At 35.6% G+C, this 25577-nt stretch overlaps 1 protein-coding gene across 5 annotated transcripts in view; it reads left to right on the top strand.

The window, feature by feature from the left end:
* LOC118680134 (synaptic vesicle 2-related protein) overlaps positions 1-25577 on the top strand; it is a 337472-nt gene that overhangs the window by 289316 nt on the left and 22579 nt on the right. For all 5 annotated transcript variants that reach the window (XM_070109220.1, XM_070109222.1, XM_070109221.1 and 2 more), the window contains one exon: positions 2441-2838. In XM_070109220.1, the coding sequence (XP_069965321.1) occupies positions 2441-2838 (398 nt within the window). The remainder of the gene's footprint in view (positions 1-2440; positions 2839-25577) is intronic.

The following is a 25577-nucleotide window of genomic DNA, read 5'->3' as shown; positions in this document are numbered from 1 at the left end:
CTACTATTCTTCAAATATTTGAAAGATTCGGACTCCGATTAAGAGCCTTTACAAGTAGTTCAATAAGACCTAATTTATGGTATTATAATGATGAGGTATTGTTATATAACCCACAACGAAAGGAAGGGCTATCTCCCAAATTGCAGTGTAATTAGGAAGGACCATACCAAGTTATTAAACGGCTCAATGATGTAGTACATCGCTTAAAACCATTGGAAGATTTAGGAATAAAATGAAAGTAGTTAATCTGGAAGGGCTTGCAGCATTTATTAACGCAATCACATCTTTTGTTTAAATCTACTTGACAGGTGACAGGAAATCAATGTCGGATTTTCACTTTATACTTCAAAAAATGCTGGCAAAATTTTATTATCAAATGTTATTAGACGTCCTTTCTACTGGTACGCTGCGTATTTAAATACTTCATATATGTATATACCATAACTTTATTATCATAATATTTATTTTTGAATAAAAAAATATGCATATAAACAAAAAACGTATTTATAAATAACTCAGTATTAAAGATATTGAAATAATATACAGTTAAATATCAAATTAATCGGGTCAGGTCTGAAATATTGTTCTCTTGAATTATATGAAAGGTTCCGACATCGAACTTTTGTTATGTTTAAGCAAACTATTAAATCAAGTTTTTATAAATTTAGCTCAAGTTGTAGAATCACTAAATAGACAATATTTACATACGAGTATATGTATGCTATAGTGGTCCGATATCGACAGTTCCGACAAACGATGGTTCGATATCTCAATAACTAACGAAAAATCCATCGTAAGAACGGACAAACGCGCATACCTAAATCGACTCAGCTCGTCATGCTGATAATATATACATATATACATTTTATAGGGCACAATAGACCCTAGGTCGCGGTGCATACCTCACTACCTTTCTAGAATCTTCGACGTATAAAAATTGTTAAAATGTATCATGCTTTTGGAAACTGACTCATAATCACAAAAAGCGCCTTGGAACGTTTTCAACCCGCCATAAGCGTGCTAAATGTTTCATTTCCTTGTACTAAAAGATTTGGAAGCAACTTTCATTTCATCGTACACGCTTTATTAGAGGTTTTAAACGTATATAATATAACTTTGTTTCACGCAAAAAATATGGCGAAGAGAGCGAAATTGTCATTATTTTGAGCTTTTAGCGTTAGAATAGAATTTCTACACATGACCACAGTGAGAGCGATACCTTTGGTTGATTTTAACTGTTCAGTGGTAGCTGGTCTACAGGCATTACTTGCTTTTACTACTCTCCGTAACGTTAGCTCCGCCGTCATTTTTACAAAAAGTATAGGCAATAATACCTTTGACATTTAAAATATTTCAATTGTAAATGAACAGCAGACTTGAAATTATATTCCCTATTTTTCCTACTTCAAATTTTTTGCAATTTTACTACCCATTAAGTTTTAATAAATATATAGTGTGTTCAAAAAATAACGTTTTTCCTTTGCGCGATCAATTCGCAGAGAACTGTTTTATTTTTTTGCAAATTAACATACGTACATAAGCGTACAACTCGGTCAGTTTTTTTTTGGATCTTCTTAATGCGCCTGTGAAATAAGAAAATTGAGTGCTCAGTGTAAGAAACGTTTTGAAGCAGCCTTTCTGAAAGAAGCATCCTAAAAGTCCCAAATGGACTAATAAAAAAACTGTAAAGTATTTAAATACGAGTTGGATATTTGTGAAAAGGTGAAGTTGAAAGGAGAAACTGGAAGCGTTGATGACAAGCCAGGAAGAGGGGGAAATCATCTGACATCTATTGTTGTTTATTTTAGAAAAAATCACTGTTCAATCTAAGAGAAGTAAAAAAAAATTTCAGAAATCTGTCATCAAACGCAACTGTACAGTAATCAAACTTCTACTTTTAAAAATATACAATAAAAAAGGTTGCATTAGGCGCAAGAAAACATCAACCGTGATTGAAATTTACAAATGAGTCAACTTTTGTATTGTTCCACCCATTAATACATGTTTGGCTAACAAAATGACAAACATTTAATCAAAGGAGTGTTATGTAAACCCAAATGGTACATGTTTATGAATGCTTTTCTGCTCATGGATTTGAAGTTTTGAGTTGCTTCACAGAAAACCTGAACGCCGTTAAAATGCTAAAATAGACAATATCTGTACTCAATGGAAGCAAGAAACCCATATTGCACCAAACACCAATCCAATAGAGAATGTTTCGGCTTTAGAAATTTTCCTTCCCAAAGGTTTCACAAATTTTGTAGTTTTTAGATTTAGTTCAGAAAGTTTAAGTAATTTAGATTGTTGGCGTGACCACCCCTTCTAAAAAATCGTTAATGAGTTAAATCACTCATTAATAAAGACGTTTTACCTAAAAAAATTTAAAATAAATAATAATACCTTTATTTTATAATAATACCTTTATTTTATTTACTTTAAGATTGCAAAGGATAATAATCGTCAAATGCTTATTGGAAGGTTAACAAGTGATTATGAAGCCAATCCACCACATCAACTGAAAACTTTGTTTAAGCCCGAGTTAAGAAAAATAACATTAATTCTCTGGTTTCTATGGATGTCCTGTGCTTTTTGCTATTACGGATTAGTACTAATATCTGCAGAAGTCTTTCTTAGCGATAATGTTAAAGCGTTGCCCAGTCAGAATTGTAGCTCTTTTAATACAAAGGATTTCATGGATTTAATGTGGATTACATTTTCCGAATTTCCCGGTATATTTTTGACAATAGCTGTAATCAAACGACATGGAAAAAAGAAAACAATGGCTTCAGAGTTCATAATATTTTCTGTCTGCATGTCAATACTTTCGCTAAGTAAGAGGTAAATATACATATCACATATAACATAGATCCGGCCACGCGTTGCTGTGGCTGTAGTATAGGTACATTAAATAATATTATAATAAACTATTCAATACAGTGAAAATATTATTTAATGAATAGAAACAAAAACGTTACTGTCGATATAAATATCCAAGGGATTGTACTTAGGGTTTAATTTTGAAAATTATTTATTCAAATAAGAGGTTCATTACTTCTTTAAACTCCCGAATGGGTGCTTCAAGAATATTTTCGGCGATCTCTTTGAAGATCAAATGTTTTTTTACCAGCAGCATCGAAAAGTTGATCGTTGTCACCTTAATTTTGCATTGTTCTGTACAATGCTTCAAGTGATTGTTGAGGCTCGATCTTTTTCTTTACCCAAAATTATAATTTTTTTCTTTAATTTTTAATATATGGAGGGGGGGTTTCCAAATTGTATGTACATGCTTAAGATTTAATCTTGAGCGTCATCGTAATACGATTAAGATTAATCACTAATTCGTTCGATAGAAAATAATTTCATTCATCCTTCGGCGTTATACATCTACTGAATTTCATACCACCATATTTATTTTTCACCAAATAGCTCAATTTAGTCTGAATTTACGGTACAGTGTAGCCCGCCCATGTTTTCGCGCCAATGTCAGCCGAACATGCGACTCGATGAACAAGAGCGTACGAACTGAGTGGTAGCAACACACTGACAGGTTCTAACCTGCTTTGTTTATTCCTGTTATTGTTTTACTCGACTCAGTGCATGCTCTTATTATTTTAAAATAAGTTATCAAGATTTTTATAACGCATACGTCAAAAGATACGTCTATAAGACGAAGAAGTCCTGCCAGGACGATGTGATAAAATCATGGAATACAAGCAATACGAAGCAAAAATTCCCGAAGAAAGAAGCGCTAACACATCACATTCAACATAAGATTGAACGGCATCTCAGAAAAGCCACTGAGAGAAAAGTTCGGTCTACTTTAGCATACCTTCAAAAGGTAGGTTAAATATATTTTTTCAAGATAATATTTTTTTTGTATAAACTTTATTGTTACAATTAATAGCATAAAAAAGCTAAAACGCTGAAATTCTTGATAAAATATTCTAAAATCATTAGTAATATTAGCGCGGGTATTTCCATTACTGTTTTCACATAATTCAGTATTAATTTTAATTTATTAGATTCATTTCTTTACTCTGATGCTTTGATTTCAGACTAACACTAAGATTTCCAACAGTTCTTCGATTCAGGCTGGGACAAGCACTACCTACCGATTCAACCGCTAAATGCCTTAATCAGCATGCCTTATGATCTCTATTGCCCAAGTATACGTGGTGATTTAGAGAAAAGATGCTGCATTACATGCGGTATTTTCTTTGCATTTATCACAAGAGCATGGAGTGGTTAGATCAGCAGATGATTTTACTGAACATCATATGGTCATGTTAGTTTGAATAGTCTCTCTTTAGACAGCGCATAATTCTCCATGAACTGAATTAGAGTAGATATTCTTTTTGTTTACTTACAGTAGTCATGATTTAAGTATTCTATTATTTTATTTTATTCCATTTATAACTCTCAGCAATATTGATTACTAGTCGTAACTAGTCGTAAATAAAAAGACGATGCAAATTGTTTTTTTTTACAATAACAATCCAACGCGTTTACGTCAGAAACTCACATTCTGAAAAATCTCACGAGATATTGGGGGATGGGGGAGGGGGTTGAATAAAATCTCATGACATCTCACCGAGGAGGAGGGGGAGACAGAAAAAAAAAACACCTCACGTAATTTATGGACGCCTCCTAATTAAGATATAAACTATCTTATTTTCAATTTGTATCAAACTGGAAACAGTGTGCTAAATTTTATTAAACTCAGTTCAGTAGTTTAGAAATTTTATGTCTTAGCTACCTTATTTGCCGTTAAGTAATCCAAATTCATACGAATATAATGGGATGAAGGTAACTTGACTACACAGCTCTGAAAAAGAAACTTGTGTTGGTCTTTATATCTTAGTAAATTTTGATGGTTTTAAGTGCCCAGATTACGAATTTATTCCTGAAAGCATTGAATGTGCTTTTGTTTTTGTGATAATTGCACATCTTATATTTTGATTACATTAATTTTTCTAATCATTATTAGGGTTCTGCGCTCTTTTTTCACGCATACAACCCTCATGTTATTTCTATTCTCAGGCCCTTACCGAAAATTTGCGAAAAATGCTGAAGGTTTTAATAAAACTCAATCGTAGATATATCTAAACCCACATTCCACAACATGTTCTGTTTAACCCAATGAAAACTTCAGTTTAATTTTCAAAAGTTATTGGTGTGTAAACTCAATGAAGAATCTATAAACTCTTACCGCTGGTAGGGGAAAAGTAAAGATCTTCATTGAGCTGAGAATATATTAATTCTGATTTTATTTTACTTTTTCTTGTCTTTATATACAATTTTAATACTAACTATCTAACTTAAAATATGTGTATGCATATGTCGCACGACATGGAGGAAAAATCCCTTCCCTCAAACAACTTGTATACGCTTGACGAAACAGTTTGGGTTTCCTTTTAATGACATGCTTGATAACGAAGTTGGGTATTCCGTCCAGGCCAGGTGCTTTTCCGATCTTTATTATTGCCATAGCATGTTTCAGTTCCTCATGAGGCAACGCTGGGACTTCCTCCACGAACTACCTCACGCAAGATAGTAGGAGATATAGGGGTCTTCTTGATCTTCCCAGTTTCTTCATCATTATCTGATAAGCTTTTCCCCAAGGGCCATTTTCTACCTGTGAAAGGAGTAGGTTGAAGCCTTATGTAGTTTTTTCCTTTTTTATCGGAAGTTGGTCCAAGTCGCGTCTTCCTCTAGCGCGTTGTTATCTATGTCGAAACCACAAGCATTCAGTTTTAGCTGAGCGATTTCTTCGGACCACTAATACGAGGGTGCTTTGTTTTCTTCGTGGCATTACGGCATCGCAAACCATTGTAAGTGGTTTCGTTATGTTCTTCATTTGGTCTGTGCATCACCTTTTGTGTCTTCATTGATTTGACCAATGGCAGATTCAAGCATTTCTAGGTCGCAAGCTCTTGTCTTCAATCGTTTTGTCACCCTTTTGGGCATCCTACTATAAGGCTTTTGCCTATGTCGGGGACTTATTTGGAACGTTATGGCTTTGCGGTCTCTATGGGTATAAATTTCGGAGACTTGCCATGATATCTATGAAACTATCCATGAGCTTGCAAAAGTGAGGTCAATGTAAGGCGACGCCCTGCCCTTAATAAAAGTTGGCTTGCGGCCGCTGTTAAGAAGTACGAAGTCGAGGTTTGCGAATGATGATAGTAGGGCTGCACCCCTCGCATTTGTAATTATACTTCCCCGTTCGACCGCCAATGCATTAAAATCGCCAGCTACCACTAGCGTAACCTTTCCCCTAGCGTGCTTTGTAAGCTTGAGAAGCATGTCCTGAAGTTGTATAAGAAATAGGCTGGGGGCAGCGTAACAACTATAAAAATGTATGCCTTTTATCTTTGCATCTCAGTGGTTCAGGTTCAGTTGGAGGCACCTTATCATTTGTCTGAGGTTTTCCAACAACTTTTTTATATGCTGGGCAGCTGTAACTACCAGTCGGGTGCTTATTCCCACCTTCCTTGTGGGCATAACACACACAGATTGCTTTACTACAACCTTTTGTGGTGTGACCTTTCTCTTCTCATCGGAAACACGAGCCAGTAAGATCTCTTGTGTTTTTACAGTTGCGTAGTGTATGTCCAAACTCGAAACATTTGAAGCAGTGGACTAGTCTTGCGACTTCTCGAATCCTACAATTGGCCCAGTCTATCCTTATTTTCTTTTCACTAGGGAGTTTATTCGAGACTGTTATGAGAAGACTAATAAGTGCTACTTGCGTTTCGTCTTTGAGGTCTCTAGCGTGACCGCGTGCACTAAGACTCTGACTACCGCCGGCTTTTTAGGACCTCTAAAGTGCGCTACCTAAGTTCATTGGATGACTCCTTTGGTTAAGCTTTAAAATTAAGCAACAGTTCACTTTTCACTGTTCTCTTTGTCTTGCTCAAGCTGTCGCCGAGATCTTGTAATCTGGGGTCCGATTTCATTTTTTTTAGCATATCTGCATCGGATGAGTCGCTTGTTTTGAAATCTCCAGAGCTTCAGAACGCTTCGCCTTTCGTTTTGGGGTCTTTGGTTCTGAATTTTTAAGTTCAGCCTTACTTTTCTTCTTCTTTTTTTTGTTGCTGACCAGTACCCATTTAGGTTCTTGAACTTCTGGTGGAGTGATATCTTTAATTTCGCAGATTCTTCTTTTGTTAGGCGTTTGCGCTATTGGCTTTTTGGCAACATTGGGTCGCCTCTTGCTGTTCGAGGTTTCTTTGTCATTCTCGAGTTTTCTCTTGGCCTGCATCGCAATCAAAGGCCATGGCGAGGTTTGTGACATATTTTCCCTCAGCTCGCATTCCTTTGGTTTGGCTCGTTCAGAAGCAGCTAGTTCATATAATGCGGTTATCCGTCCGATGGTGTCTTTCAAGGCTTGGGCGATAGATAGTCTTTTCCCATCCTCAAACATGGTTACCAGGTTCCCTATTTGTTCGTCAAGTTGGTAGAAAGCAGATATATTACCTCCAATATCGTCCTTCTGGCCAAAGGTGTCGCATTCTCCAATTTATCTTGTTCGGCGCTTACTGGTATACTACAAGTATTTTCGCGTCGAGTATGTAATGGGGGCGTCCTTATTATAGTTGAGCTTCTCCTAAAAGCCGTGTGCTCGTTTTTTTTTTGTTTTCATGTTCGTTTTCTAGTGCAGTTGTGATATTGATACGTTTTGGTTCTGTTAAATTATTCATGGTTGTGTGATTGGGTCCCCTCTCAGGGCCACTATCGCCGCTCGCTATGTGCAATCGCTGTGTTGATCTCGTGATTATCTTTCAGGGAGGTCACGCAACTCAATGGCGGCAAGCATTGAACGTACCCTGAGGCCTTGCCAGGGTTTTAGTGGGGACGGGGGGCATCCGTAGCATTAACCGACAAGCCATTTCAGCAATATTTCACTCCGCTTACTGAGGAGTCTATTCGCCACAGTCACAGGACCTTCATGGGATCTGCTAGCTTTATACCGCATCCTCCACTCCTGCCGCTCATCGTCGGGTGTTGCTTATTCCTTTTAATTTCGCAACTGCCGACAAGGTACAATGTTTTCAAGGTTATGACCGTTCCGAAAATTGAAGCTTGGAAAAGTTTTGTGTTGAAAATTTTCTAGTAACCGTAAAGCCTGAAATAATGAAGAAAATGTAAAAATATGCTGTAAAATTTTCGGGCTGAAAGACCAAACCTAAGTTTTAAGTTAGCCTTTCTCCGGATTCACCTGGATAATTTTTGAATAATTTTAGAAATTAAAGTGCTGAACTGGCCTTATTTTTCAAAACGAAACTGATATTATAAAAATATTTGTTATTTTGTTTAATGTTTTCTGATTTTTGTAATGTAAAGTGAAAATAAATATTTAAGAATAGAGAGCAAATCTTACAAATTCACTGATAGCGTCATAAACTGTGAGCACAAATATATTCAAAATCGGTCTTATATCTAGGGCAACAAAACCGCTATTATTAATAATATTTTTAATATCGTCTAAGTCACTTCAGTGCCTTATTATTCACAAGTAATGCGCTCTCGAGCATCAGTCGTAAGTGGTGGTACTGATGGTATAAAGAAAAAATCGATCTCAAGGTAGTATTAAAATAGTCTAAAATGACAACTTGCCGATTTCCTCAATCAGTATACTTACTACAAGCTCTTTTGAAGCTAATGCCGTTAACAAAATACCAGCATCAAAACAATCTTATTCATAACAAATAATATACTAGAAACAGTAAACATAAATCTAGATTCTAAGAAACGAAATTTATCAAAACGACTCTTCGGCGACAAAGGAAGTGATCAGCACAGCATTAAAGAAGGATGCTTTCAAAGCGCAAGTACAGAAAACAAAATCTAATAAGTGAAATAAATAAACCTAAGCTAAGGACATGAAAACTCCAAACAAAACAATGTTTGGACAATAATAATAACAACAAAATAACAATCACCCTAATGACTTCTGCGCAGCTTCATTAACAAGTCCGAAGGCATTCCTTGGATGCATATTTTAGTTTCGTGGAGCCAGCAAAAACCACTCCTAATAACTAAAAGTCAAACAGTGATAAAGCAGATGCAGCAATAAACTGCACACGGGCACCAACAACCATGCATACATGGACAGCGAAGGAAAACAGAGTAGATGGTGAGAATATACCAGTTAAAAGAAAACAAACTGTTTAAATTGGTATTGACCGCTACATTACTAAAAAAAGAAAATGTAGTCCCACAGGAACAACGGTCAATAGCAAAAAATGTTATCCCTTCTCTCCAAGTGCAAATGTTGCAACCCTTTTGAGTAAAAAATGAGTAAACTAAATATTTTTATATGAAATGCCAACGATGTTAACCAACAAAAATTGGATATCATTAGATTTCTAAATGAAAACAAATAAGGAAGTTTTAAGTTCAAGTGTAACCGAACATTTTATACTCTCGCAACTTGCACGGATGAAAGCCCGGGAAATTACTTCAGGTGTTGGCAAAATATTATATTGAAGGATGTATTGATCCGATTCAACCGATTTTTGGCACAAAGACGTACTATTATCAAGAGTTTCATTTACTTATTTTATTATATAAACTTAAATTATATATCTTACACATCGATCGATATTTTCGGTAAGAAGTCAACTTTATTCACTGGGGTCCATATACTCAGTAGCTAGGGGCTTGAACACTTTTGGTTCAATTTATACAATTTTGGGTCACAACGTGACATACTTTAAACGCATTATTCCCGCGAAGTTTCACCCCGATACAATCATTGTTGCTCAATTTGCATAGTGGAAAGTGAAAGAATCATTCCTAAGGCAACAATGTAATTTCCGAAGAAATTGTTTGGATCGGATATTAACTGAACGATCGGAGTAAAGTGTTTGCATGGAAAACTTTTTTATTTGACGAGGTATCTTCACGAAATTAGGCATGGATTATTGTCTAATGCAACAATATAATCTCCGATTAAATTGTTCAGATCAGATTACTATAGCATTCCGCTGCCATACACATTGAAGGATCGAAATAAAGTGCTTGCATGGAAAGCTTTTTTATTTGACGGGGTATCTTCACGAATTTAGGTCTGAATCAAGTTCTTGTATGAAACCTAGTTTTGGTGCAACTGAAGTTAACGTTTTTTCTTGTTTCAATACTATTTTCTGTCATTTTCACTTATTTACTTGATATTGCTTTAATTTTTTACTTTATATTTTATTTGTTTGTTTAATTTTTTTCTCTTTGACAGTATATAGTGTCTAAATAAGCTGAGATAATTTAATAAATTTCCCTACTGACAAACAGATAGCGCTATATCAGATTCGCACGGGAAGATTTCGAATACATTAGCTCCTCAGTGACGAGATTAACAAGTGTCATTTTTGTATGGCTAAATCTTGCTAAATCTAGTAGATTGGTGAAATAATCTAATCAATAGTCTAAATCTCGTGATGAAATTCTCAATAATAATTCTCAGTTTGGGACAAGTTACCATTCACAATACAGTCCCAAATTTGTCTAAAATTTGTCAGCTGATAATAAGCAGTTGACGAAACTAATAAGAAGTTTTGTTTTCCATTTTGGATATACTGACAATTTACTTATAGAAATCATCATAGATAATAATCATTCAATCACGCATAAGTTAAAAAAAATTAATTTCAAATATATATCGCAACTATTGTTATTAGTCAACATTTTAATTTTATTCTTATTGGTAATTATACTTTATGACTGCGTCATAGAAAACTTAATCCTTGTTATCGACAGAGATGAGTGGGAAAGGGACGAGGACGTTTGCAGACCACTGCAGTGTCTTCCAAGCCGAGATCACAGCAATCAAAAAAAGCCTTGTTGTCCTGACAAAAAGTGTGCTCACAAAATCCAAGCGGCCTTGAAATCACTAAAGTGTCCTATGGTTTCATCGAAGATAGTGAAAGAATGTCTCGATCTATTAGAATCTCTAACATCCTACTTCACGATAAACCTGCAATGTGATATCCCTGGTAACTGCGAAGCAGATGAACTACCCAGAACAAGCACCACTCTATAATTAACTCCTGAACAAGAGGGAATTTTATGCCTCTGGCAACTTGTAAACACGTAATCAGCGAACATGTTATAAATCTAGATGAGTCTCAGTGGATACAATCACTGAGTTGCTAAACTAGCAGGCAAATGTGGCAGGAATGGAACATGAGCCGCACAAACCGACTATTAAAATTCAAAAGGAATGACATAAGAGCTCTGGTTGGAGTACTAACTGGTCACTGTCTAATTGGTAGACATGCCTGCAAGTTAGGTGTACCTTACAACGACTATTGTAGAAGCTGTCAGGAGGTAGAAGAAAAAAACATCTTCTATGCGAATGTAAGGCTATACAGGAAAAGAATCGCACTATCGGTCAAGGGTTCCTAGACGACGTATTGAAAGTTGCTCACATAAAAATATTTATAGTGATGAACTTCATCAGAAGCACAGGTTGATTCAGATAGGACACAATAGAGTGAGGGAACATTAGTCCCGGTGGTATCACAATGGGCCTCCTATAGGCCTAGGTGCGTCGTCAGACAGCCACTCTACTTACCTATTTTAATTCAAGGTTTTATAAACATATCTAAATGCAACAATTAATTAGATCATTTCGTTTTCAATTGAGAGATTTGAAAATGTTTTGTGACTGTCACGTACTGAATTGCGAAATCTTCCCAAGTCACAAAAGTTTTCTCTAATTAAAAATCTAAAATTTAGAGCCTTGTGAGGGAATCAAAGTACTGAGTTCCGATATTAGACACTACAAAAAGGAAACAAATTTTTTAAAAATATATTAAATATATAAATTAAAAATTAAAAAAATGCATCCGAATTTGCCAATCGGCTTCCCAAAATTTGTTAGGCGCTTAAAATACAAAAATGTGTTAATTATTTCCATTAAATGGAAATACTTATAACAAGATGACTTTTTTAGCAAAGTACGACATTAAAATGTTTTCATTTGATAAATATTAAACGATGTGAATTCTTGAATGTCAAACACAGCTGCTGTAAATAAGTGAATAGATTAAATGTAATCCAATCACTTAAAATAGGAAGTAGGAACATGATATTACCTCATACAATGACCTTCATCCGGTTAGCACAATTTTAGTTTAAATAGTTTTGGTTAATTTTTATCAAAACTAAAGAAGTTTTTATTCTAAAATTTTTAGCAAATATATTATTAACTATTTTACTACTAAACAAAACAACAAATAGTGTTTCACCTTTTAACATATTTTTTAATACTTTTTTTCAAACTCAACAAAAAAATTAACAACTTTAATTAGGTTAATAGGTTAGCACATATTACCTTTTTTAATATTCTTTCACATTTTTAGCTAAGAACATATTTTTAAACATACGAGTATGTATTAAGCAATTTAAGCATTTGTATATTCTTTCAATAGTGAGTCGATTTCGCCTTGTTGAAAATGATCTCTAAAATCCGACGGCTTCGTAGATTGGCATAATCGGACCCCTGCCACGCCCACAAAACGCCGTTAATTAAAACCTATAAATTTCCATAATTAAGTCGCAAGTTAAGATACTGTAATTTAGTTCAACGAATTGAAATAATTAGAGGCACCTGTGGGCTAAAAAATTTTTAAAAGTGGACGTGGCCCCACACCCTAATAAGTTTAATGTATGTATCTCCAAAACTCTTAAAGCTATATCACCCAAATTTGGACAGAACATATCATTTCGACATTTCTTGCAGCTGCATGTAAATATAATAGATGAAATCGGATGATAACCACGCCCACTCTCCATATAATGGTTTTGTTAAAAACCACTAAAACTGCGCTAAATCAATAAATAAATACGTTAAAGGCATTAAAATTTACATCAAAATTGGACAATGGCCGTGGCACCACCCACATTTAGGGCGAACATGCGCGAAATCGGACAGTAACTACGCCTACTTCCCATATAACACAACTTTAAATTCGATCTTATTTTTTCATTTACTAGTATACAAATCAAGTAGTAAATAATATATCGGGATACAAATTTGCACGAATATTTCCCTTAAGGTATGCCATCTCAGGTCTATAAATTGTCAAAATCGGACTATAACCATTCATCGGGGAAAATGTTTTTTTGATAATAATATTGCCTTGTGCCAAAATAGGTTAAATCGGATCAGTACTTACCTTAGCCCCCATATAATAATATATTGTAAGCGTGATTTTCTAATAACAGTGTATCATTGTACCTAAAATGGAAAAAAATCGGTCAAAAACTTGCCTTAGCCCTATATAACTGATATTCACGATTTTGAAACGTTTGGCTGATTTTACTACATATATATGTCTATATTTATATATTTGTAAAATTGGTGGAAAATAAGTTTCCACGTATACCTATGCCTCCAATGATTTTAGTATAATTTTCTGACGGGAAGTAAACTATACTAATAAAACTAAGTGAGTATATTACCTTAAAAATTATACCAAATTTGATTGTAATTCATTCGCCATTTCGTCGAACAATGAAGTTGAACATTTTCGATACATTTTCGCATAGAAAAGTTTGCCAACACCCGAAGGTATTTTTCCGGCTTTGATCCTAGCAAGTTGCAAGATTATAAATTGTTCGGTTACACCCAAACTTAGCCCTTCTTTACTTGTTTCTAGTATATTGATGTCAGTTGAGTAAGGCGCCCACTGCAGTGTGAATCGGTGCTATATCGCATAGTGCAAAGTTCCAAACAGATTTTTAAAATGGAGAAAAGCAGTTTATAGTACATTTTTATACGCGTTTGCAATACATTAGTATTCAAAAATTGCGAAAAAGTATAATATTTCACTTGGACTAATTATTAAAATATATATAAAGGTCAATACGAATTGTCAAAATTTTTACTTTGTGAACTTCTGCCTTCTTAGTTTCGAACGTCCGCGTTCGACAGCCAAGTGCTTGGAAAGTATTATTTAGGCAACTGGGAGAATTTAACGTAAGGAGTACTTTGACTAAGCTCTACACTCCTCTTCCGTAACGTAAGCTTTTATTTATGAAAAATATTGACATATTCTTTGACAATTGGGTTCATTTCTTAGATTGATGGTAGCCGATGTTTATTCGCCTCTGCGCAATCAAGTGGTGTATTTTTATACTCTCGCAACATGTTGCTACAGAGTATAATAGCTTCCTTCACCTAACGGTTGTTTGCATCACCTAAAACTAAACGAGTTATATTATATATAGGGTTATATATTATATATATATAAATGATGAGGATGAAGAGACAAATTGAAATCCGGGTGACTGTCTGTCCGTCCGTTCGTCCGTCTGTGCAAGCTGTAACTTGAGTAAAAATTTAGATATCTTTATAAAACGTGGTACACATGTTTCTTTGTACCATAAGACGGTTGGTGTTGGGCGTAATCGGACCACTGCCACGCTCACAAAATGCCATTAATCAAGAACAAATAAATTGCCATAACTAAGCTCCACAATAAGATACAATACTGTTATTTGGTGCACAAGATCGCATTAGAGAGGGGCATATGCAGTTTCAAATTTTTTTTAAAAGTGGGCGTGCTTCCGCTCCCTAATATGTTTAATGTGCATATCTCCTAGGCCGCTACAGTATAATAATAAAATTCACACAGAAGAAATGTTTCTGGCAGCTCTATCGACAGTGTGAAAGTGGGTGAAATCGGGTGACAACCCCGTCCACTCACCATATAACGGTACTGTTTAAAACTACTAAAAGCGCGATAAATCAAGCACTAAATACGCCAGAAACATTAAATTGTATCTATGGTATGAGATGGTTTTATAGGAATCGCGTGCAATATTAGACAGTGGGCGCGGCATCGCCCACTTTTAGGTGAAAACCCATATCTTGGAATCTACTCAACCGATTTTAACCAAATTCGTTACATAACATTCTATTAATATTTCTATATTATAGTGCGAAAATGGGCGAAATCGGACTACAATCACGCCTGTTTTCCAAACCGCACCCATAACACCATTTTAAATTCCATCTGATTCTTTTACTTTCCACTATGCAAATCAAGCATTTTATCGGGGTAAAATGTTACGTGAATAATGAGTTTAAATTATGCAACCTTGTGACCAAAAATTGTCTAAATCGAACCGAAACTGTTCAAGTCTCTTTTTACCGTTGACTTTTTACCGATAATATCGGTCAATGTGTGAGATATATAATTGAAATTCATATAATAAACTAAATAAATGAAACTCTCGATAACATTATGTTTTTGTGTCAAAAACGTGTTGAATCGGATCAATAGTTCCTTTAATATAAATTTTTGCCTTAACATCTGAAGTAATTTCCCGAACTTAGAACTTCCTTACTTGTTTTAATTAACTATGTATATAGGTATAAATGATTTATTGCTTCAGATATTTACCATAAACTATTATTCTTACAAGTAGTTCTTATTCTAAATGCTTTTTTTTAATGTACCATATATGAAGTTAAAATATTGACCTTTGCTCAGTTAATAACATAAGCTATGTATGTTTAGTAATTTTTTTCTTTTACAATTTCAACCATAAAATTTTTTGAAAACAAAATTATTTTCTATTATTTATTACTTAATTTTGTAATTTTAATGTATACTTTTTGAAGTATATAGAGTTATACATTTTTTATTTAAAGCTGTTTATGAACAGATTTACTTTAATTAGTGCGGACAGCACTATTACTTCTTTATATTGTAAATCTAGTTTATTTCCTAATCTTCTAATATATTCATATAAATTGTGACACCTATCTCGTAATTAATCATGGGCGTTTTGCTTTTTGTTATGATGGTTTAAGTCGGTTTCTGTTTTTCTCTTAACCATTTCTTGCCTATTGTGCTTGTTTGCCAAAGAAAAGCTCGAGAGGTTTTTTTACCGGTTGTAAAATAGATTTAATTGTTGTACGCGAAAATTGATTTATTTAGGAGTTCTACAAACGATTCATGTGTATTTTCTGATTTAAGGCAACTTGACCGTTTGAACAGCTTTTGTAGGGTGGAGCTTTGCAAATCTCTATATTGAATTGATTAGTCAGCATGAACGTGACTGGAATTAATTGACTTTTCACTGTCGAACATAATCCCTTTTGGCATTTTTAATGAAATTATGATGTCTCTAAGAGGTTGTTTCAAATCCTCGTCGCTCGTCGCTATGTCTAGGGTACTAAGGTATTGGTGTACATTGAATAGCGTGTTTAACGGTTGACGTTCATATTTATTAAACTTACATTTTTTGCATTGTTTTAAAAAATGTTCGACCTTGGCTTATATTTGTGGAAAATAAAACTTTTCTAGAATTTGCAACTTGTTTTCTTCGCTATTTCGGTGGGTACGATTGTGTTCGGTAATAAGTTCTTTATTTTGATCGGCTGAATTTGTTAAATCTAATTTTCTAGTGAACCGTATTTTGTATTTGTTGAAACGAAGGGCATAAATATCTTGTACTATACTGCTTAGAGGACATCGAAATTAATATAATGGGTATATATTCCCGTATTTATATCGCAGCAATAGCGTATTTTGATTCGCCCGTCGTTTTTTATTATAATCGGGGTAAGATAGCATAACGTCTTCTGAGATAATTTTTTACGTTTTGGAGAGAATATTTAATCTTTTGGAAGGCACCGGTGGATCGTATACTTATTTAAGATACAATAAAACCAAGGAATTCGACTTCTGTTTACAAGGATTCACATTTGTCGATTTGCACTTCTATATTAGCGTTTCAGATGGTGCATCCATTGAGTCCAATTTTCGATGACTCGTTCTATCACTTCGACTGGTAACTGGCGAAAAACACGCGTGGCGTTTTTCTCTAAGGCCTGAATCGGAGCGGGATTGTCCGCATAGACTTTAGACTTTACATACCCCCACAGGAAAAAGTCTAGCGGTGTGATATCACACGATTTTGGTGGCCAATCGACCAGCCCAAAACATGAAATTATCTGCTTCCCAAAGTGTTCTTTCAATAAATCCATTGATTGATGCGACCGTCTGGTTGAAAATGACGTCGAGGTCACGAGCTTCAATTTCAGGCATCAAATAGTCGGTTATCATGGCGCGATAACTTTCTCACCGGCATAATTTTTGAAGAAGTATAGACCGACGATTCCACCGGCCCACAAACCACACCAAACCGTTGTTTTTTCTGGATGCAATGGCAGCTCTTGAATCTCTTCAGGTTGCTCCTCGTCCCGAAAGCGGCAATTTTACTTGCTTACATACCCATCAGCGCGTAACACTTTGATTTATTGAGCGAACACTTCGGTGAGCAGATAATTTAGGCCAATCGTTCGGCCACCAAGATCGTGGGATATCACACCGTTAGACTTTTTTCAGTGAGAATATGTAAAATCTAAAATCTATTCCCACAATCCCGCTTCGATTCGAAGCCCAGGAAACCATGTGGCAGAATAGTTACAAACATATGGTATTCTATGAGTTTGACATTCATCAGCTGCTGCAAACAAGTTAAAACCAACTACAATAAAATAATTATAAAGCAGGAAAATGAAGCCAAGTTTCATATAACAGCAAAGAATCTTAAAAAAGAATCTTAAAATATTTTATTACCTGAGGAGGGAAATATTTTACTCTATCTCTACGGACATTAAAAAGGACGAAGCAATATAAAATATTGATATCCAGAAAACGGCTTTGCAACAACATTTTTTCCATTTTTTGGTTTGAATTTCTGATTTCGGCAGAAGGGCTTAATACATTACACAACACCACATTATTTCAATAGTTATTTGAACGCTATTGTAGTAGAGAATTACATTTGTTTTGGAACAAAAATTTAAAATACGGCTGACATACATATGGTTTCTGTAGCATACTACAAGTACAATATATATATGTCCTTGACATAATGGAGTAAAACGGCATTTAAAAAAGTTAAGCGTAGGTATTGTAATGCTTCATGGTGTACAATATTTTTCGTGTTTACTTCTGGAGAAAAAATAAATAGTAATATTGATGCAACGCTTAACTGCCCATGCGAAAAATACGGAAATTCAAGACCTATTCCACACACCTAACGATTGGCCTTGAAATGCATTATTTTCATTGCAAATAAAAGGCACACTGGAAATCGGACATTCAAAAGGAAAATCAGTTGGCATTAGTGAAATTCTTCAAATGATTAAATCCTTTCTTTTGAACTACTCTATGATTGTAGTAGCTTCAATGAAGTTTTTCACAGACCCAATCTTTAGCTGAAAATTATGTGGTGGTAATCTTGGAAATTCCTATATATTTAAGAATTCATTTTAATAATTGCTATTTCATTTGGATCGATAATCACCTGACTTAAATTAATACATTAGTCCATTATTTCTAGTCTCAATTTTTATATATAAATCATCTACGTCCTTATTTTTCGCTTCTAAAATGGCTCGTTTGCTTTACCAGGCATGATTTCATATCAATATTTGGGAACACTTTCGATATTAATTCTTTATTTGACGAACTGGTGACGAAATGAGGCCAGTAGAACTGTCAACAGGAATTTTCCCATTGCCAATATTTAATAATGCATTTAAATCCTTTCCGCTGATAAGTCATTTTGTGACGTCTTTCGCATATTCGAAGTTTACTTGATATTCGATGTTTCCATCAACCAGATATTTCATCAGCGATTGTTGGTCTGGTAATAACTCGCAACGTTTGACGAAAATCTCCTGCTAGTAAAATAATCGCACCTCCAAACAGGTTCTGTGAATTCAAAATTTTTTTCAGTTCCGTTGGGTATGTCTAGAAACAAATTTTCAATTGCCGAAATTAACAGCTTTTATTTTATCGTAAGCTTTTTTTTCTGCATATTTAGCAGGGGAATTTTATTTCGTAAGGACTGACTCAAAGTATTTCTACCGTATTCATTTAAAATAATTGTATTCATCAACAATTAGTGTTAATAATGTTCCTGCACGGTGGTGAATTAGTTTGCTAATCTGTAATATTAAATTTAAGAAATTATCAAAAGAAATTCACATTCATGAAGTTTGTCACAGAATAAAAACCAACCCACGTTCTTCTATTATAATAATAATAATAACCCAACGATTACCCTCCTCCCGCCCAACCGACGCGAGGAGCGCAATCCGCATACGTGCGGAATCAGCCGAGTCAGAAAAGGCAAGAGAGTTTTTTAAGTGTTGAGATCTTATACTGCTCAGCTACAGAAACAAAAATTTCAACAGCTAAGATCTAAAGTTACAATATAATAAATTGTTACATTTTCATTTATTAAGAGAAAACAATAAAGTCTTTTTAATTTTGAAAAGTGAGTCAGATAAGTCAAATGTGCTGGAATGAGAATTAAAATCATGACATATACGGCGGAATGGCTCGTTTAGTTCAAAATTTGATCTACAGGATTTTAGCAGTAAAGGTCTAAACTGCCTCGAAAGGCGAACCGGGATATTAAATTTAATTTCAGAGAAAAGAACTGCAAACACTTCCATTCAAAAGTTTCACTAAGAATATTATGCCAAGCATTTCCCTACGACTAGAAAGTGTAGGTAGATTAATAAGTTTTAAACGACTAGTATATGGAGGTAGACTTATCCTAGCATCCCATCTTAAATGCGCTAAGGCGAAAAGTAAAAATTGTTTTTGAACCGACTCTAACTTGTCAGAATGGATTTGGTAGCTAGGGTTCCATACCACGGAGCCATATTCCAATATAGGTCTAACCAAAGTTGTATAAAGTGTTTTAGTAATATACGGATCTCTAAATTCTTTAGACCAACGTTTAACAAAACTGAGGACAGCTTTTGCTTTCAAGACCATGGTATCAATATGAAGACTGAAATTAAGCTTAGGGTCCATATTAACTCCCAAATCAACATAGTTAAAAACTTGCTCTAGAATATGGTGTTTTATTACATAGGAAGAGTGGTGAACACATCTACGGGAAAAGCACATAATCTTACATTTATTGAGATTCAATGGCAAATCATTTCTATCACACCATGCAACCAAATTGTTTAAGTCTGTTTGCAACAGACACCTTTCCTCAGTTGAAGTGTATGATTTAAAAAGCTTTACATCGTCAGCGTATAATAAAATTTTTGAGAATTCTATTACTGAAGAGATATCGTTAATAAACAACAAGAACAGAATCGGGCCAAGATGACTACCTTGCGGAACACCTGAAAAAACATTAATTTTATTTGAAGGTGTATCCTCAAATATCACTCGTTGTGTTCTATTATAAAGATAGGAAGATATCCATTGAAGGAATCTTGGCTGAAAGCCCAGCAGATCAAGTTTATGTATGAGAATCGAGATATTTACTTTATCGAAAGCTTTGCTAAGGTCTGTGTATATAACATCCGTGTGCTTATGTTTCCTAAAACCCAATGATACATGGTTTACAAATTCAAGTAAGTTTGTTATAGTCGAATTTCTTTTACGAAATCTATGCTGAGATGAGGAAATTAACGGAGAAATCGAAAAGGTTATATGGTCAGTGATGATAGCTTCAAAAAGTTTAGGTATAACTGATAGTTTTGCGATACCTCTATAGTTTTCAATGTTGGATCTAAATCCACTTTTATGCAAAAGGATTATAAATGACTGTTTCCATATTGAAGGAAATATACCGTGTTTAAGAGAGGAATTAAATATCCTTGTCAAAGGCAAGTAAATATATTTGTCACTATTTTTTAGGAAGCATAAGGGTATCATGTCTGGGCCATAACTAAAAGATGGTTTTAACTTATTTAAATTAAATAGGAAGTCGTCTTCAGAAATAATTGGAGCGTTAATTAAAGTATTCGAACACAGCACTTGCTGATAAGGAAAAGTTTTGGAAGAATACAGTAGTTTGACTTGAAAAATTCTGCAAACATATTGGATATAATATCATTGTCACTTGAAATGATAGATTTGTATTTCATTGCGGACGGAAATTTGGATATATTGCGTTTGGAGTTGACGAAATCATAAAACGATTTTGGATTACTTACAATATTTTTTTTTACTTTATTTAAGTAATTATTATAACATTTTTTGTTTAGGTCAAACTATTGTCGACGCAATAGAGAATATTTAGAATAGTCGACAAGTGAACCGGTTTTTTTAAAATGTTTAAAGGCTCAAGTTTTTCTGTTTTTCAATTTATATAACTCTTTCGAAAACCACGGACTTATACTTTTGCTTTTATTAACAATTACTATTGGAACATACTTTTCAAATAATTTCATAATAATGTTATTAAAATGAGAGACACTCAATTCAATGTCACCATTATAATTAGGCCATGTTATTGTAGAAAGTTCTGTATTTAACTTTTTAAAATTAGCTTTTGCAAAGTTAAACCGCGTACAGAAGCACGAAGTTTGATGATTATTATCCCGTACAATGCCTGAGATCTCGACAGATATTTCCAAAGCAGGATGATATGAGTCCTCTGGTAGAACAAGAGGATTACTCTGAATAACGGAACACTTTGCAGAGGTATCAACGTATACTAAATCTAAGCATTTACCAAATTTATTCGGAATCAAATTAATTTGGTTCAGACCCAACTCGGACATTTTTTCGAAAAACTCATTAAAACATGACCGATTGCAAATCGGCACGATATAATCATCGAAAGGTTTCCACGAAGTACACGGTAAATTGAAATCACCCAATACAATTATTTAATCTGCATTATTTGCCATCAAGGTAGCACTATTTATTAAAGAAGCATGCTGCATGTAAGTTAACACAGTCTAATGTTCCGTAAAGGTAAATTGTTTAGACTACATTGTTGCAGTCATTTCCGCAACTTAGCAAAATATAAAAGACGATATCCGATACTTCCACTTGTGGAATCGAGTCATAACAAACAATTCAAACCGTGGGAATCGCTGAGTCAACATACCCACTGGCGAATACTAACAACAAACGTAACAGCAGCGACGACAGCGGCGACGACGGTGATGTCTGTAGCTTAGGATAGAAATAAGTTAGGGTAGAATAGTTAGTTTAAGAACAGACTCAATAAGGCATACAAGTGCCCAAATTGCGCTCTAATAGAGAAACGTATAGAGTTTTGCTGGTGGTCTAATTTGTAGTTTCGTGTTCGCAACGATTTGATGAGCGATAGTGATCTTGAGGGTTTATTAGAAAAGATCGGTTGTTTGCAGATCGCAAGGAATAGAAATATAGGTGTAATGGACGCAAACCAAATAACCGCTTTAGTACAGGCTGCCGTAAAAGGCGCACTGCAACAGAAACAGGAGTCCTTTGAACACAAATTGACACGACTGACAGAGCAAATTGCCACTTTAACCACAGTAAAAAAGCCACATACTTACGAGCCTGTGAAAATCATTGCAGGCATTAAATGTGAAGAACCTTTAGACCTGGTGAAGTCATTGCCAGAGTTTGACGGTCAAGTCAGCAACTTCGTTTCCTGGCGTCAGGCCGCCCACACGGCTTACGAGGTGTTTCGAAGCCATCAGGGCAGCTCTAGGCATTATCAAGCCGTAGGAATAATTAGAAATAAGCTAAAGGGCTCCGCTGATGCCGTTTTAGCATGTTTTAATACTGTACTGAATTTCGAGGCGATCATTGCCAGATTAGATTTTACCTATTCGGACAAGCGTCCAATATATCTCATAGAACAGGAACTTTCTACGCTTCGACAGGGCAACCTGTCAGTCCTGAAATATCTCGACGAAGTGGAGAAGAAGCTAACTCTTCTCACAAATAAAACCATAATGACACATGAGGGTCCCATTGCGGAATCAATCTGCACAAAGTATAGAGCAGACGCGCTTAGGGTATTCATTTCTGGTCTAAAAAGACCATTGTGTGACATTCTCTTCGCTTCTCGACCTGATGACTTGCCGGGTGCTCTCGCCCTGGCCCAGGAGGTCGAGGCAAATAGAGAACGATATGTGTTCGTTACAAACTTCGCTGCGTCTGCTGAAGATCCAAACAGATTTAAGAAGATCGGTGATAACTACTTAGAACAGAGATTGCCAATCCCCCAAAAAAATCCACATTTTTTCAATAGACAGCCGAAAAGGAACGGCAACGAAAATGATCAACAAGATCAACTAGCACCAATGGAAATAGATCCATCAGAATCACGGTTTCGCCATAATTCAAATTGGCGTCAGTCACAAAAAGTAAATCAACAGGTGTACCGAAACAATTCCAAACAGAGCCCTTACTCTAACCAACAACAACAATTTGGAAAGCGACAGGCAGAATCAGGTAGGAATACTGGACCTAAAATCCAAAGAATAAATAATTTAAGCTAAGGTAACCAAGGCACAGCCTACAATCAAGAGGCGGAAGAAGAAATAGAAAATCTCGAAGAGGAAGAACTAAATTTTTTAGGGGGAAGTCCCTGCTTCCGTGGATCGAACGAGGAGTAGGGAACCAAAGGAATAAAATAAAGCTATTAGTGGACACAGGGGCGTCTAAAAACTATATTAAACCTTTGCCCGAGTTTAAAAATTTTATCCCAGCATCCACACCTTTTCTGGTTAAGTCACTGCACGGAAATAGTCATGTGAATAAGAAGTATAGAATCAAGTTATTTGGTGAATGGGCAGATTTCTTCATATTGCCTAATATGGCAACGTTCAATGGTATTATTGGACTGGATCTATTAAAACGGGTAAATGCTCAAATAGATCTGAGTAGTGGAGTAATACGACACGATTTTGGAAACAAAAAATTGTTGTTCCAGTGCGTGAATGTAAATTTCATTGATATGAGAAGTGAGGAAATTCCTTCTGGTGTCCGAAATGATTTCCTTAAGATGATGGAGAGTAGGAAGAGGGCCTTCGCAGACCCAAATGAGTCCCTCCCCTTCAATACAAATATATTTGCTACTATAAGAACAAAAAACAAAGAGCCGATATATTCTAGGCTCTACCCATACCCTATGAGTGTGGCCGAATTCGTCAACGGGGAGGTAGCCGATTTGCTGGCTAATGGCATCATTCGCCCTTCCAGATCACCTTACAATAGTCCGATTTGGGTTGTTGACAAAAAAGGGATAGACGATGCAGGAAATAAAAAAAAACGGTTAGTTATCGGGACAGAGAAAAAACTGCCCTATCTGTAAACAACGGCAACACCGAATTCTGCCGCCTACCCTTTGGACTCAAAAACGCTCCAAGCATATTTCAGAGAGCGATCGATGATGTTTTGAGGGAGCAAATTGGCAGGACCTGTCATGTTTACGTCGACGATGTAATCATCTACTCAAAGACTGCAGAAGACCATTTAAAGGACGTTGAAAGGGTTTTACGTAGGCTTTGCGAGGCCAATATGAAAGTCTCAGTGGAAAAATTAAAGTTTTTTAAAACTGAGGTAGATTACTTGGGCTTCGTTGTATCAAGAGGGGGCGTAAAAACAAACCCTAATAAGGTCCACAGTATAAAATGCTATGAGCAGCCAACCACTCTTCGGGGGCTCCGCTCTTTTTTAGGATTAGCGAGCTATTATAGATGCTTTATTAAAGATTTTGCTAGCATAGCAAAACCACTGACCGATATGCTTAAGGGGGAAAATGGCAAAGTAAGTGCCACACAGTATAACAAATTAAAATTCAGTTAACATCAGAAGGTGTAGAAGCCTTCAACAAACTAAGGGAAATTTTAGCATCAGAAGACGTCACATTGACATATCCAGATTTCACAAAACCCTTTGACTTGACGACCGATGCATCTTCGAGAGGTTTGGGAGCTGTACTCTCACAAGAAAGAAAACCCATTACCATGATCTCAAGAACTCTAAGAGATAGGGAAGAACATTTGGCAACAAATGAAAGAGAGCTCCTGGCAATCGTGTGGGCCCTCAACACTTTGAGGTGTAAACCAGTTGAACATTTTCACTGACCACCAGCCTTTGACATTTGCAGTCTCAGATAAAAACCCTAACGCGAAGATCAAGCGATGGAAATCCTTAGTGGAAAGCTTCAATGCAAAATTTTTTTACAAGCCAGGGAAGGAGAACCATGTTGCCGACGCATTGTCGAGACAACACATGAATATGGTGGAGATTGGAATGGAACCAATCTCTGACTGCGCCACCATACATAGCGAAGAGTCCCTGACGTATACCATCGAAACGGTGGATAAACCTGTTAATTGCTTTAGGAATCATATTGTGCTTCAGGAGTGCGAAAATCCGTCAAAACAGACCTTTATCCTGTTCGGTTCGAAGACTAGACATATTGTTTCATTCCGTGACACAGATTCGCTAATAGACACACTACAAGAAGTGAATTATGACGGTGTGGTTAATGCAATACACTGTAGCCTACCAGTTCTGGCGAAGATTCAGCACCGACTGGTGGAGCTTCATCCCAACGTGAAGTTCCGCCACACTGAAAAAATGGTTACTGATATCTTTAGTGAAGGTGACCAACGTGAGATTGTTGTCGCTGAACACAACCGAGCACATAGAGCTGCTCAAAAAAATGTGAAACAGATCCTAGCCGACTATTTTTTTTCCAAAGATGGATAAAAAAGCAAGAGAGGTGGTGGCGAACTGCCGACTCTGTTCAAAGTCCAAATACGACCGCCATCC

The sequence above is a fragment of the Bactrocera oleae genome, chromosome 4 (genome assembly GCF_042242935.1).
Source record: "Bactrocera oleae isolate idBacOlea1 chromosome 4, idBacOlea1, whole genome shotgun sequence".
Classification (NCBI taxonomy): domain Eukaryota; kingdom Metazoa; phylum Arthropoda; class Insecta; order Diptera; family Tephritidae; genus Bactrocera; species Bactrocera oleae.
Note: the sequence above shows the minus strand (reverse complement) of the source record. Positions and strands in the feature narration are given on the sequence as shown.